This window comes from Neopsephotus bourkii, unplaced genomic scaffold, assembly GCF_033783945.1.
Source record: "Neopsephotus bourkii isolate Nb327-2 ecotype Australia unplaced genomic scaffold, CSIRO-AGI_Nbou_v1 NB_234, whole genome shotgun sequence".
NCBI lineage: Eukaryota > Metazoa > Chordata > Aves > Psittaciformes > Psittacidae > Neopsephotus > Neopsephotus bourkii.
In genome coordinates, this window is record NW_026900744.1 from 18,066,124 (window position 1) to 18,081,775 (window position 15,652).

General features: G+C 39.5%; 1 protein-coding gene across 7 annotated transcripts in view; it reads right to left on the minus strand.

The window, feature by feature from the left end:
* Positions 1-684: 684 nt before the first annotated feature.
* Positions 685-15,652, minus strand: part of RABGAP1L (RAB GTPase activating protein 1 like) — a 245,276-nt gene continuing 230,308 nt past the window's right edge. For 6 of the 7 annotated variants that reach the window (XM_061345652.1, XM_061345651.1, XM_061345655.1 and 3 more), the window contains 6 exons: positions 10,557-10,667; positions 8,048-8,152; positions 6,743-6,826; positions 6,203-6,274; positions 4,645-4,842; positions 685-4,327 (listed from right to left, as the gene is read on the minus strand). In XM_061345652.1, coding sequence (XP_061201636.1) covers positions 4,172-4,327; positions 4,645-4,842; positions 6,203-6,274; positions 6,743-6,826; positions 8,048-8,152; positions 10,557-10,667 — 726 coding nt within the window. In that variant the 3' untranslated portion in view covers positions 685-4,171. The remainder of the gene's footprint in view (positions 4,328-4,644; positions 4,843-6,202; positions 6,275-6,742; positions 6,827-8,047; positions 8,153-10,556; positions 10,668-15,652) is intronic. The other variant, XM_061345653.1, reaches the window with a different exon arrangement.

Below are 15,652 nucleotides of genomic sequence, written 5' to 3' on the forward strand. Positions count from 1 at the left end.
GAAAACTAGCATTGTAACGTCAGAAGCATGTCTGTTTTCAGTCCCAAAGGTATTTAGGCTTATCAGATCATGTAGAAGTATGCCAATTTATCCCTGAATCTAACAGTAAATCAAAATAAGAGGTATAGTTTTCCCACACGTATAAGTAGTTCCATGGATTTCAGTGCAACTACTTAACAAAACGTAGGGAACAGCCCTACCTTTATCCTGTGGAGAAAGCATGACTTACGTAGCTTCCAAGTTTTGATACTTCAGTGACAGTAAATTCAGATTTTTATGTACTCAAGGTCAATGGCATCGTGACTCTGAAGTCAATGGGATACTTCATGCTCTGCTGAGGGGCTGAATTCCTGTTCTTGACTTTCTATCTCCTCTTGTAAATGGCTGGTTTTATTTTGTTTTTAACACAATGGTACAGGTAAAAACATCTATCCTAAATTTTAAAAGCCAACTAAGAGAAGTCCTTTAAAATGTCCAACAAAGAAGAAAAACATTGCGTACCTATGTAAGCAATGTAACTTAGCTGTAGCAAATTATATACTAATTAATGGGCAAGACAAGGATGAGTTTGTCAGTTGGCAGTACTGATTACACAGCTGTCTCCCTTTCCCAAGACTGGTTTTACTGAACTTTAATGCATACGGACCTCGGAGATTTTGCAGTTTCTTGGATTAACAGCACATATGATATTTTCTATTTTATTGTTACTTTCTCTGGGGTACATGTAGAATTTTTAAGTGAAATATGTCCTATTACTTTAGAATATTGTTTTATTCACAAAGATAATACAAAACTAGTTCACAGAGGTACCATGTAACTAAATCAGCCTTGCTTCATTTATCCTGTAAAGTGTTCCAGTCAAGGTAAAAACAACTGCTTTTTAAAATGAAAAAAGTACTCTTCCCTCTCCCCCCACGTTGGGCATATTAGGAACAGATTAGAATCCAACAAGATAAAACAGTTGTACTAAAAAATTCTTTGGAGGTTTAACCCTAATCAAAGACAAGACTTTATTCAGAACTGTGCATTCTCAATAACATAAAAACCAAGATTTAGTTCCACACAGATATTTATAAAATTCAAATTAATTTTAATGTAAGTTTGATGTGGATACATAGTTTAATAATGACTTAGGAAAAGAAATATTAATCACTGCAGACTTACAAGCCATGTTAGCTGTTCCAGTGCCACACAAAAAAAAAACAGTTTCAGTGAGACTTTGATGATGTTTTCTGCTGAAAATCTGAACAACGAGCCAGCTGTCCCTGACTGATCAGCTGGTCTGGCAAACATGTGCACATAACTCTGTCACACGCTGCTGAAAAGGGCTAATTAAACCCGAGATTTGTTTTTCTCACAGGAAGCTAAGTTTCCCATTAGCATATATAGTTGGCAGGCAGAATTTTAACTTGCCTGGTTTAACCCTGCAGTCTTGTTCCTTTCCTTGTTTCTGAATATAGCTGCTTATTCATCAAGATAATGCCATAGAGCTATTTTGTTATTCTTTCAGTAGTTTTGAGAAGACACATTTTCCATGTAAATACTACTCTTCCAAACACCATTGCTACAAACACTACCTTGGGACTATAGATGGAAGGTGAAAGTATTTTTTTGCCTTTATGTCACTGCCAAGAGTGATAACGCAGCTGTTGCCTTCAGAAACTTTTTTTGCTGATGTAAGCCAGCTTCCATTCTACAAGGTTTTGAAATCCTGGCTAGCAGGTAGCAAACATATTTTTGTCACAGAAACTCAACTTCCAAAGTCAGAGAGTAGCTACAAAGAGAAAGATGATGTTGTGTCAAAGCGAGTTCCATGGGACATGGTGAGCTTATTTAACAGGTTTTTTTTTTGCTGAACTGGGGAAGTCCCACTCCCACAATCCACTTGCAGTCATTGCACCCTTTGAGATTATTTAACTCATTAATGTGTCAAAAGACTAACCAAAATGGGAAAAATCCACCCCGCATTTTTTTTGTTTGGTTGGTTTTAATCGTCTCTAGTTAAGTGCCATAACAAGGACAAGGGACATGAGTGTACAACAGGGAGTTGGAGGGGTGAGTTCTTTGAGCAGAAGTGAGCTGTTACGTTAAGTCATCTGCTCAGGGAATCACAGTCTTATCCATTTATTGTTTTATTATTACTGCAGTTTTCCAATCAAGGTTTTAAATTCACTTCTAAGAATGATTTAAAAGAAATGAAATGAGAAATTCGGACACCTATCAAACCATCAGTGTCACTCATCAGCACAGTACTCTCAAATGTAACAATGAGATGTTCACCAGGTACTCTTAAATGTCACTTCAAATTTATTATGCAGTTCATTTTGAGTGTGAAGTGGAACTGGTAAATGAATGACTAATGCTAGGCTTAGACAGTTAAGAGAACAGAAACATTTATGCAAATATCATTAGCAAGAAAGTGACCAGGGAAAAAGATCTTTGTTCATATTTGCAAAGAAATTCCTTTTGCGTTTTCACCCCTTTTTTCTCACTACATTAATGTTTCCAGATAATCACTATTCTTGCAGGTACATTTTCAAATATTAACTTTTTTAGGCCCTTACCTTTCAAAGAGAAAATTTCATTGCAGGATTTTGTCAAGATAGTGATTATATTTTGATCTCTACTTCAAACAGCTGACTGCCTTTCAGAGTCATTCCTTTGGCACAGGTAATATTTATACTACCCTGTTTAAAATAATTCAGAATTATGCTTGACAACAAAGCACAAGATGGGTATCATTAAATTTTATTGTACAAAACTGACAAGATATGGCATTACTTAGAATTAAAAAAAGAAAAAAACAGAACTAATGTCCCTGGAATAATTTTGTAAATGGAACAATTAATACACAATCTTTAGTCCAGCAGTGATATTTACCTGCAAGACCTTCTTTAGACATGACAGATATAATTAAAAAAATACTCCATCAGCTCAAGCAATAGTTTAATTTTACATGAAATAAGTATTTCTATAAACACTTTATGTTCAGTCAAAACAAATGCGTTTGGATTTTCTTACCTTAAGAGATAAAAAACAACCAGGTAAGTTTGGGAATCATCAGAGAAGTCTGCCCCATGGGAAAGTCTAGGTTTTGTATTCCACTTGAAAATGTTTGTGTTTATAAAAATAAGTAATACCAACATAGCATTTCCTAAGTAGCAAACAGATCTTGACATCAGTGCAGCATAAACATTTTGGGGTGTGTTTTCTTTGAGACCTCATTCCTGTGTCTAATTCAGAATTTGAATATAGACCCAGGGAAAGGTTTTCATTACTGTTACTCATAAAACCTACCCCTTATTTCACAGGATATACAAAAGGTCTAACCTATGCAAGGTCTTCACTCTGCTTCAGGGCAAAAAGTCAAACACTGAACAATTTTCCCTTTATCCCACTGGAAAGAATTATTTCCTGCAAACTGTAGTATAAACTAGAAATAAAAAGGGAACTAGATAACTTTATGTTAAATTCCAGTTCAGTTGTCAATAGCCTTCACACAACAGTGCTACAAGGAACTGCACTACTTGCACTTCTGAAGAAAAAATGAATCAGAACTAAGAACTTATCAGGGAAGCTCATAAACAGTTGTGCCAAGAGAGCACAAGACTATCTTTGCTATGGCCTAAGCTTTACAAAAAGTGCTTCTCTGCAGGACACAGTCACTGCGATAAACTTCTGAGATGGTCCCAGGGCGTAAGCTATCCTAAGACACCCGCGCACACACACTGGTGCTTATTACACTGTGCTTTCTATGAAGAGATTATGCTTCAGTACTTTACATTTTCCCGTCTCGCTCTTCCTCCAGAAGAAAAAACCTTCTATGCAAAATAAAAATAATTTTGAATAATTAGTTGTGTATTAAAGACCTAGTTTTGAAGTATTTATTTAACACCTAGTCATATAAAATAAAGTGTAAAAGTATGAAGGTATCATCAGAACGTGGCTTTCAGCAAGGCAGTTTGGGAAGTAAGAATTCAACATAAACCAGGAATTATTTTTTCCCCCTTTGAAAAGGGTCACATCAGAATGAATGAAAAACACCGAAGAATTTCACTTCAAGCCTGCACTCCTGCCTTTTGTCCTTTCTCCAAGAGGAGAGACCACTGGAAGAATCCTCCAGGGTTCAGTTGTGTTGTTCTTTGTGCTCTTGTTTGGGGTCTGTCGGGAACTATGTACTGCTCTCTTTCGGTGGCAGGGACGGCTGAGACTGCTGCGGTGGCTGTGTGCCTGTTGCCGTTTTGATAGAGTTCAGGGTTTTGCTAAACCAAGAGTTTTTGGCAGCTTGGATTTCATTCATAAGGGCTCCTCTCTGGTGCTCCAGCTCCTACAAAAGCAGAATAGTCAGAACTGATCAAAACCCAGGTAATTAACAACAAAGCATCTTTAAACTCAGTCCCTGCAATCCAGCACTTCCTTGCAACCTCCCAGGCACTGGGGAGAGAAGGCAGATTGAAACTGCAGAAACAGCAGAAGATATTTAGATATAAAAATCTCATTTCAAGACAGAAAGTCGTTCCTGAAGTTCACAGATACACTGCAGGATGGGTATATGCTCCCTTCTGGAACAATTTTTTGCATGATTCAGAATTATTTTATACTGAGCATAACAAGGTTGAGGACACAGCCTTGGATTTCACATACCTGAATTTTGCACTTAGCTTCCACAAGTTGCAGTTTGGTCTGTGCAAGTTCCAGTTCCATCTCCCTCAGCTGCTTCTTCAGTGCATCCTTTTCATCGTCCATTTCTATGCCCTTATTCTCCATGCTTACAATAGGCAGCTTCAGTGCTCCTTCCTTACTGAAAATCTCACTGCAGTGTTTGCAGGCCATCACTTTACCCTGAAATACCCAGAAAGCTCATCTTTAATCCATATTTTAGGAGTTGCTGTGCTTCCTGGAAGAGCCATTTTTATGTTAGACTGCCTTTGTGTCAGTAATCTTGAACTATGTAGTATTGCAGTTTTCATACATGACATGGAAAGAATATGAGAAGTTCATGAACAATTTCCAGGGCATATTAACAGTATAAAATTTCTTGAAATCTACTTAGCGTGCTCTGCCTAAGCACAGAGACTTTGCCTCCTAGATTAGAAATACTCAAACCCTCTTGCTACCAAAGCTTTGTAATATTTTGCAGTATTTATGCCAGCAGAATTCAGAAGAGGAAATCACACTCCAGAAACTTTTCATCTTCCATAGAAGTACTCGACCAAATTAATACAAATTGTGATACTTTAAAGAAAGCCAGGTAGCTTTTCTACATTTCCAGAAGTAAGCAAGCTGCTGTGCTCATGGCATGGGCCAGTACTGTCCTGCAGGTGCTTGTTCAGCATCTTAGGGGTGCCCCTTTCTGCCAGTGACACCTGATACACAACAGTAATGTTCTCGTGCTACCTGGAGAGGTGAACCAGTTACTCATAGCTAAAGATGTAGCACAGCTGGCCTGGCTCGCACAAACTGAAACAGGGTATTGAGCTACTTCAGCAGATTATAGGAACATCAATCCTGGAATTACTTTTTTTACCAGTAACATGAAGAGGTCACTAAAAAGGCCCAAACCAGGTTCAACTTGAGTACCAAAGAAACAACTAGAAGCTATACCAGAGGGAAAACAATTCTGTCTACTCCATAGTGAAAAAGCAGAGGGATACATGATCAGGAAACATTTATCTCTAGTGCAGATGTTCCTAGGCTTTAGAGAAGGGTGAGGAACTGCTAGGGCAATTCTGGGAATGGCTCAAGCTATGCCAAGTTACTTAAACAACTTTGCTTAAATTACAGAAACCCAAATTGTCCAGTTCAGCCAATTCTGATCCCTCCACTGGGGACACAGGAGAAGCAGCATGTTTTCTCTTCTAGAGAACCTTTTATTATTATTATTTAAAACATCCAAGTAAATACTGTCTCTCTGCATTTTTTGCCAGAAGTGTATATTTCAACAGGAAAAAGAAAAGCCAAGTACTACGTGCAGTTCAGTTTGAGAGTTCTGCCCTCCTGATATAAGATGAAGAACCGTGAAAGGAAGTTAACCTTTTTATTGTTTGCATCTGATCTAAAATGCCTGTGGGTTATCAGTGCAGGTAGGTGGACAGTGCTGTTTGTTGTAACATTAAACTTCAGGTAGTGTCTTCTTCTGTGTCACTGGTATTTAGCAGTACTTGTGTTAGAAAAATCTCATATGTAGAGGCATCATTCTCACCTTCACAACTTCCAGTTCATCTTTACTGGCCGCTTGTTGTTTTTCCAGCCTTGTACTCAGCTGGGAACAAATCTGGAGCAGAGAAAGCAGTCTCTTAGCTTATGTCTACTGTACTAAAATGCAACCCATGTTTTTTCATTTTTGTTAGAGGCAACATTTCTTAAATGTTGCCTCACTCAGAGGCTGTTGCTAATAATGAGACTGAAAAAAAAATGACAGTATTCAATGCAGAACCTGAACACAGAGACAAACTTTATAGATGAATTAGTTTATAATGTTTATACTGCATTATGTCACAGAGTAAAGAAGCATTCACCCTGTAGTACTAAAATTAGCTGAAAGGCAGGTTCTGCCTGATTCCCTAAATTATGAGACTATTAGGAAAACCACAAAAAGACTTATGACAGATTACAGCACTTACTCTCTGAAAGCGTGAAAGGTAGCGTAACTTACATAAAGGTTGAGATCTGCTACTCTGAAAATTCAGCTTTCACATCAGGTTGAAAGAAGAAATAGGAAAAAGTGTCTCTAGAACGGTACCTGTTTATACTCTGCAATAATGGCTGTGGTTTTCTTGATCTCAGATTCTGCCTTCTCTAGCTGCTTCCTGAAGACCTCCTTCAGCTAGGAATTGAAGGAGAGAAGTTACACAGTACACTGAAAGAAGTTTTCAAAATGTCATCAGATCATTCTCTCAAAGTCTGGCTGTGTCTACAGCAATTCTAGAGCTGCTCCTTACCAAATTCCAGTTCTTCTTGCAACTTCCACTTGTTACAAGTGTCTGATTTACTCAGTACACAAATAAGTATTATATTCAGTTACAACTAGAAAGACTATACTGTGATACAGTATATCCTGACTTCTCCTGTAGGGTTATTCTTCCTCTGCATTAAATGGTGGTACAGCATGATCCACAGAACACAAAGCAGGAGCGTTACTATTAAGTGGGTTTTACTGATTTTGTTTTTGTTTTCTGCACACTGTTAGAGCAAGTGTAGGCAGACAGATTGTTTGTTTGTTTGGAGATGGAATAGGAAGAAGAATCTCTCAGCATTACCACTCTGATCTCCATAACGAGAGAAAAAGATCTGGCTTGGTCTGTGCACTGCATTAAAATACAGTTAACTCATTCCTCCACTGTTCAGAACCACTAAATCTTGAGAGGTCTTTCAGTAGGAAAAGGCTTCCACTGCCTTATTATAGCAGAGAACTTCCCAACATCCATTTAAGGAGACAAAAAAATACCATTTGATTGTTGTAGTCACTGTTGTCAAACAGCAAAAACAAAAATCAGGGTATCACTTTTGACATATACTTTTGTGTGTCAGTATTCAGCACTGTGGTAGATACATAGAATTGAAAAACTAAGACTGAACATGTAAAAAAATATGAGGCCAGGTCTAGTCCACAAAATTCTCCCAACCCTCAGCTTTGTTTTGCTGTTGGTTCTAGCTTCGGACAAAAATATCCACAGCTTATTTCAGTGAACCAGCAGCTGAATCCAGAATAGCCTCTTATTAAGGCAACAACTCCTCCAGCTTCTTTTTTAGATCATTAAAAGTGGCCTGATCATGTCTTATTAGTTGTGATTGCTTACCACCAGTGAAAAGTATTATAATACTGGGAAGAGGATGAGGTTTGTAAAACTGAACATTCTGAGCTCAATTAAAGAAAATACTCAAAACCAAACTTAAAAAAACCTAATTACCCTAGCACTGTAATTTCTTAGTTGTGACTGCATTTTGAAGACAAAATCCTTTCTACTATTACAACACATTCATGCTTTTCTCCATATCCTTTGCTTGCATTTCCTTGCTAAATTAGAAAAGTTGGAGAATGCATTACCTGAGCAGTTTCCTCTTCCTGCTTCCGTTTCTCCTCCTCAGTCTCCACTAGCTTCTGTTTGGTCAGGAGAAGTTCCTTGTTCAAAACATCTGCTTTGTCTTCAGCCTAGAATTAGAAAAGCTGGTGTAAATCAGACATTATCTGTGCCAATACAAATGTATTGATTCAGATTCTAGCATTGCCTTTTCCTGACCTCTGATGACTCACCTAGCCTATTTTTTATATGAAATTCCTTTTTCAAATAGCCATCTTCTAAGTTATTTCACTGTGTTTCAACAACTGGCGAAAGGGCCCTTTCTCCACATGCTTACCTAAGCCCATATGGCAAGTAACCAGAGATACTATGTTTTAATACAACCCTAATACAAATCATGATGTATAGAATATTTTTATTGGGAACAATATTAATCTAAGTGACAGCAGCATGATTTAGCTCCTGTGTAACTTCAGATAACTCATTCAATTTTCATATCTCTAAGATACTGTGGAAAACGTTAGTTGCCTGTACTGTACCTTACAAAGCATCTGGGTGGAGACAAGTATAAAAGAGACCCACAGGACCACCAGATAAAATGGGTTATCAGGGCAAGTAAGTATTACCTGCAGAAACTTGATATTGTCTACTACAGAATATGAATTTTCTTTCTTTGAGTGGCCAAGCTCATGGTGGAAGATACTGGGAATGCTTTGGTTTTGTAAGCACTATCCTCACCAATCACAACGAGAGAAATGTATTTCTCAGTACCTGTTTATATTCAGTTGACCTCCCCAGCTAGGAGATACACACTGCATTGCACCACCCCTGCTGTTCAGTAACTAGGTGCTACAATAGGCAATGGCTGTGCTCGAATAGTACTTAGTTTGCTGAAAATACAAGTGGGAAAATGGCATTGGAAACAACAAGTAACAGTGCAGAACCTGTCTCTGAGTTGCAGTTTGGTTTTCTACCACTGGTGGTGATATTATCTATTGGCTACAGTGTTAATTATTAATGAGGGTGTTTGTTAGTGGTGACTGTGGGTAGCAGAAGCAGCTGCACCTGGGCCCTGAGTGAAGAGGTCAATTGAGGATTCCTGCATTAGTCAGTGTGTATATAGCTGTGTGGGAGAAAGGAAAACAAGCAGTGAAAGAACAGCAAAGTGTTAAGATTGGCATCTTAGAACAAAAGAACTTGGAGATTACAAGGATATTTTTGGTGAAAGACCTGTTTAAGATACACTTTGAGGGAACTACAAATCTTTCCTCCCTTTATGTATTAATTCCAAGTTCTCCAAGCACCCGCAACGGTGTACAGTATAACCTGTCCTTGCAGATCAGGAGTGCAGGACCACAAAGCTTTTCTTTCAGTGCCAGGGAACTGAGGCAGGGTGTGGGAAAACTTCACGGAGCCACTCATCTATTGCTAAAATGCAGGAGAGCACGAAATGGAACTGGCAAAGGTATGTGCTTGGCAGTCATAATATTTGAGGGAATAAAAAAGGCATGGGCAGCAGCAGATCTAAAGCTGCTTTATGTACAGCTGTTCCCAGGGAAAATAGAGCACCTCAACACATTGCTTTTGGCCTTTACTCAAGATTGCCCACTCCATCATGCAGAGCACATCTCTGCCTGTGTTCAAGACAGCTCATGTCTTTTGAATCACATGGACCCAAATCAGCATAGCTTCACTATCAAGGATTTGCCTAAACAGAAATACACATTGCACAACTGTGGTTAGTGATGTTGACAGTTCCGAGGCTAGATAAAGAAGCCAAATAATTATGGGAAATCAAACTGAGAGGCCCTTGCAGGAAAAGATTTTACCTTACAAAAGGTACTAGAGCCCTCACTGAGCAAGGGACTAATCATGGGGTATGGTGGAGTATGGCCCTCCTGTACTGAGTATCTTAATAATAGCTGTTACAGCATTTAACAACGCTACATAAAACACTCTAGAAAGAGGAGGGTTGAATTTATAGTTCTCTGACAGTCATCTCTGAGATAAAGGGCTCTGAATGCTGCTGCCCTTGCCATTCCAGTCTTCACAGGAAACAAAAGCAGTTATCAAAGAACACCCAAGAAGCCCTTCCAGTTTTGGTGCCATGCCACTTTCTTGTCTCTGAATTTTGTTGACTGTACTAAAACTGCTGTGAAAAACAGATCCGCATGAAGTGGTAGGCATTCTGCAAGGCAGCTTCCCGTGAAGATGGTCTTTTGAGGACGGTGTGATAGCTTTTACAAGTAAATACTCATTCTTTGGTATCTGAGTAAAAGTTATGGCTTAAATTTTCTAAAACCACACAAAGAAGATGAAGTCAGTGTTGGCAAGACAGCACCGTAAATACCTACAGTTGCACACATATGGAAATTCAGCCTTCTGACTGCAACTGGGAATGAAGTTGTCAGGAAAATACAGGCACAAATAATTATACTTTCAATACTGAATTCACACTTTCGCTTGAGCACAAAGCAGGGATCCTAAAAATGGTGTTGCCAGGCCTGGGCTGGGACCCATCTTTGTTAGCATTACCTGGTCCAGGTCATTCCGTAAGGCAATTTTGCTTGTTACAAGCTCATGGGCAAGGTCATCATTCTCCTGCTCCAGCCGCATGCTTGCTTCTTGGAGCCTGCGGTTTTCCCTCTGCAGAAAGAAAGGAACAACCAGAAAAAAGAAGTTAGTCTTTTATCAGTATTACAGAGCAGCAAGTGAATATATTGTGTGTGTAAAACACTGAGAAGGCAAGAGTGCACAGTAAGACAGGACTGCTGCTCTGGGAAACAACAGTGAATTAAGCCAGCAGTGCAAATGCAGCTATTCCACTTACATCCCAATGGTTGTGTTTGTGTCGCATAAGTGACACACTGACTGGAGGGTTTCTCTGTCAAAAGTAAACAGTCCTCTGCAAAAGCATTTGGTTTCTGCTTGCTCGTTGTCAAAAGAAATTAGGCAGATAAAATCCCACCCAGCAGCAGTGAACAGGGACCAAGTAACAGATACTCATCATCATGTTTCCAACTGAAAGTAAAGCTGTCCTGCTCCTTTATACAAATTTTTGTCTGCAGAAATCCATAAAAATGACACATTTTGTCTATGTTGTAGTGCCAACTTCCAGAGTATTTAGCAGGGAACTCCCTACAGCACATATAATCTGTATCATCAATATTTGTGCACTTTCTCTGCAACATGCGCCAGGATAACAGTGCATGTTTTGCAGGATACCTGCTAAGAACAAATGCCGGATGGAGAAGTGGCCTCACTCCCTGAGCACAGGCCCACAACCTGCTTGGTGGGGAAAACATGGAACACAAAATGAACGACTTCAAGACTGCGGGCCCTGGTTCTTGTTGCTCTGCACTCCTTACCCACTCTGCACAGGCAGAAATGACTACAGAGAGCACAATGAGGGAAGGTAAGTGCACAGGAGAAGAATGAGCAGTAGTGATTCTTGGTTCTAAAAATTGGTTTCAGTTATTGCTCTTCTAGGGCTGAGAAATGGAATCATATTCAAAAGACGTCTGTGTGTTATAGAATGACAGAATCAACTAGGTTGGAAAAGACCTTTAAGATCATCAAGTCCAACCTTTACGCCAGGATTGCCAAGTCCACCACTAAACCATGTCACTAAGGGCCTCATCTGCTCGTGTTCTGAACACTTCCAGGGATGGTGATTCCATCACTTCCCTGGGAAGCCTGTTCCAGTACCTGATAACCCTTTTGGTGAAGAAATTTTTCATAATATCCAACCTAAACCTCCCTGGCACAGCTTGAGGCTGTTACCTCTTGTCCTATCACCTGCTACTCGGGAAAAGAGACCAGCCACCTTTTTGCTCCATTCTCCTTTCAGGTAGTTGTAGGGAGTGATCTTCATCTTTGGAAGAACACAGCCAGGTGGGACAAATAGGGTGCCCTCCTCAAATGGATTTTAAGAGAGCCAAAAATGAGCTGGCCTTCAGTCACACAATTACTCCCTATCTTTCAAACCAAAAGAGACTGTAAAGGCAATCTGTGTGCTATGGAAACTCAAAGAGAAATACCAAGTTCCTATGGAAACTCACGGGTGGAAGAACAATAACCTACATGCTGAGACTACAGAAAGGACCTGTGCTTATATTCTCCAAGACAAAACAGTGAATATATATCACCACTTAAGACAGCAAAAAATTTACAAGAGTTGTTCAGTGAATGCCCTCCTACAAAATGTGATTTCTTTGCATAAGCACATTAATGACCTGTCTTCACTTCCTCCTGCTCATCAGCTACACTCAGATCTTTTTAATTTCCAAACTCACCATCATGAAACTGCAATTTTTGTTTCTGTTACAAGAAGATTTTGCATACTTCTCTTTAACAAAAAGACAACTACAACTCTTAAGAGGATGCTAAAAAAGGTCTCTTCTGTGTGGGAGCTTCCTCTCTGGCAGGAAGCAGAACCTCTACAAATACTCTCTCCTTAATGTGACCCCATTGTGTAACAGACTATGCACTGCCCTGTACAGGAAAGTATGTTTGTTTCCTTTCCAAAAGACCACACTTTAAATAACTTGTTTTGTTACTGAAACAATAAAAAGTAAGTAAAATACTTTTGTTTCAACACAGTTAAAATAACCACTGCTAAAACATGCGTAACTTTGGGGATTTTTTCTTTTATTTTAATCGCACTGTATTCTGTTTGAGATTTTTTTTAGAAGTAAAATTCTTTTGTAAGGATAATATAAACCTCAGAGTGTAAAACCAAACTGCAGTCAATTAAAGGAAAAGGCCCCAATGTGTCTTTATCTCTGCATTTTGGTCAGACCATCTTAGAAATGTTGATTTTATAGACATAGCTCTGCCAGCGAGTAGCTATCAAAAAGTGACTTGAATTCATGTAAAAACTGGGACCAGATCAAGTCAGTATTGCTGCCAGGTGCTGCAGTACCAATACCTTTCATAGTGATGTTGCTCAGAGGGAGAAATCAGGGAATTCTTAATACTTCCACATATTAATCCAGAAAGAAGTTTGCTTTAACATTTTTGCTATGCTTTCGCGAAAAGCTTCAGTGTCCGCAAAGCAAGCCGCACAATGTGAAGTTCAAAGTTCCTGCTTTGCATTCGCAGACAAGTGGGTAAGCAAGCTTACGTGGTTGGAAATGCAATATCCTCCTCTTAAACTAGAATTTACATGGCATATAAGTAAGTTAAAGATCTCTTACCTTGGTCTATCCAGTCAATAGCTAGGAAATGTTTTTATCTCGTTCACCATACTTCTAATTTCCAGCTTAAAGTCTCTTCTAGAGCCACCTTTACTCTTCCTCCACACAGGGCAGTGTGCAAAACTAGGCGGTTTGTCTTTTCCAGCTCCTCCTCCCAAATTTAGCAGTGAACAACTGCCTTCCTCCTCAGGAGGAAACTATTAATCTGCTTAAGCCTAAATGAAACCTAACGTTACACAGTACAAAAATAGAAAATAGAGCTTTTCATATGTAGCATATTTTCAAAGGCCCTGAAATATTTACAGGGTTTTATAAAATACCAGTCACAATGGCATAAAGTTCAACAGATGGAGCTCGTTTGTTACAGCAGGACTCACATCACAGACAGCATTTTGTAACCTGGCATAAGCCAACTAGTCAGACCTGCTAGTTGTCCTTGGTGTAAACAGAGAGCTTCCTGCCATTTCTCTACGCACCACTAACAATTTACTATGACAACAATTTCCTTCTCTTCAGCGTAGCTCAGTTTCTACAGTTAGTAAAATAAGAGATTCCTCTTTCCCAAATTCCTCCTCCTGTCTACAAAAGGCAGATGGTGAACTCTTGATTAGCCTTTAAAAGGAGGGTACTGCATTTCCAAAATGGACAAACACTGCTGATACATACAAACACAAATAAACTTACCTCCTGTAAAGTCACAGACCAAACACTGCTTTCAACCATTGGTGTAAAGACAGTGAAAACAGGATATGAAATAATTTTTAATACCAACAAAGACAGAAAAAAAAAAAAGTTGCTGATTCTTCAGTGGGGTTTTGGTTCTGAGTTTTAAAGAGGGTATAATCCAGCTTCCATCACACGCTGGACGGAAAGAAGGAGGCAAATTTGAAAGCCGAAGCAAGCCTCAGCTCAGGAAGACTGAAATGTTGAACTCCACCCTCTGCTCCCTTCCAGCCAGCACCAAGGAGCAAATCCTGACAAGATTAGTGGTGATGATGCATCCTCTCTGTGCTGCTACTCAAGCAGGGCGTAACGAGTCACAAACCTTGTTAAGCAATTCAGTGTCACATTTGCTGATGAGCAAACACCCAAACCCCAGATCCTGGGCATGAACAGATCCGTAGTGGCAGAATGCAAACACTGATTAAAATTAACTTCTCTGGATGTGAGCAAATTGAAGTCTTCATAACGCATTGGAAAGGGCCCTTGACGGCAGAGTTGCTCTGAAGGAAAACCCTGTGAACCTCCATCTAGAAACCCAAAAGGCTTTTACAGCAAACTATCCGTGAAACCTCTCATGGGAAGCAACACAGAGGCTCCAGGAGGTGGTTTGTGTTTTCTGTTTGTTGACTCTGGAGCAATATTCCCCAAAGTGCCCCAGCACACTTTTTTTTCTTTTTTTTTTTTCTTTTTCAAACCACAAACAACGACTCACACCAAGAGTTATCTTGCATGTTTCCTCATGACAGGTACTGTTCAGTTACCAGGACTCTGAATAAAAGTGTATGAACTTTTGCTTCCACTTCAAATACACAGAAGGCTAAGTATGTCTAAGTTACACATTTATTCAGACAGAAAACTTCTCCGTTGCACAACAAGGTCCACAGAGGAAAAGGCGTTTCTACCCTCAGAACAAAGCTGCTTGCAAAACTCAGGCCCTTCTTTGTATGGTTATATCCTCTTTATTTTAAACCAGGAAGTCCCAAGCCCAACTGTGGTAATTTCTCATCAAGTCAACTAAAACCCTGTTACACAAGGTGTTGTCAAACACCGAAAAAAATCCAACCCTAAAACCATCAGTCTGGACTATGTTTACTGCTTTTTCTGCACATGCAACTCAGTTATATTCCTGGCTTCTATAGGGAATCTGCAATTTACTTGAACCAAAAGTCATGAAATTTGGTGACAAACAGCAATTTGCAACATATTTACTTTCCACCTTTTAAAAATTGACAAAACATGAGTAATAATTTCTTACAAGCAATGGAAAATAAAAGTGCCTATAAAAGCATATACTTTTCCTAAATAATATTTGTTAATACAGGAGGAAACGAACACACACACACAAAAAGGCACTCATTAATACTGTTCTTTGGTAAGTCAAATCAACATGTAAAATATGAGCTGGGCAGGAAGTCCTGTGGCATATAACAGCTCATTGTTGCACATGAATCTGACCTGTCAAGAAAATGCAACTGGTTAATGGCAGGCCAGAAGTTGCAAAACCATCCCTTTTCAGAAGCCTGGTCTGAGTCTGGGGTCAGTGGGTTTGGAGGAGCCTCCTGCCTGGACATACCCAGCTGCCGTCAGGCAGGAAGTGTCTCTTTCCTGGCCTTTCAACAGGAGGCTGCTTGGCTGCACTGTTCCTGTGCACAGGACCACTTCTAGGACCTGAGCACTGGGGAGGAGAGGAAGAAGGGGACTGTGCCCTCA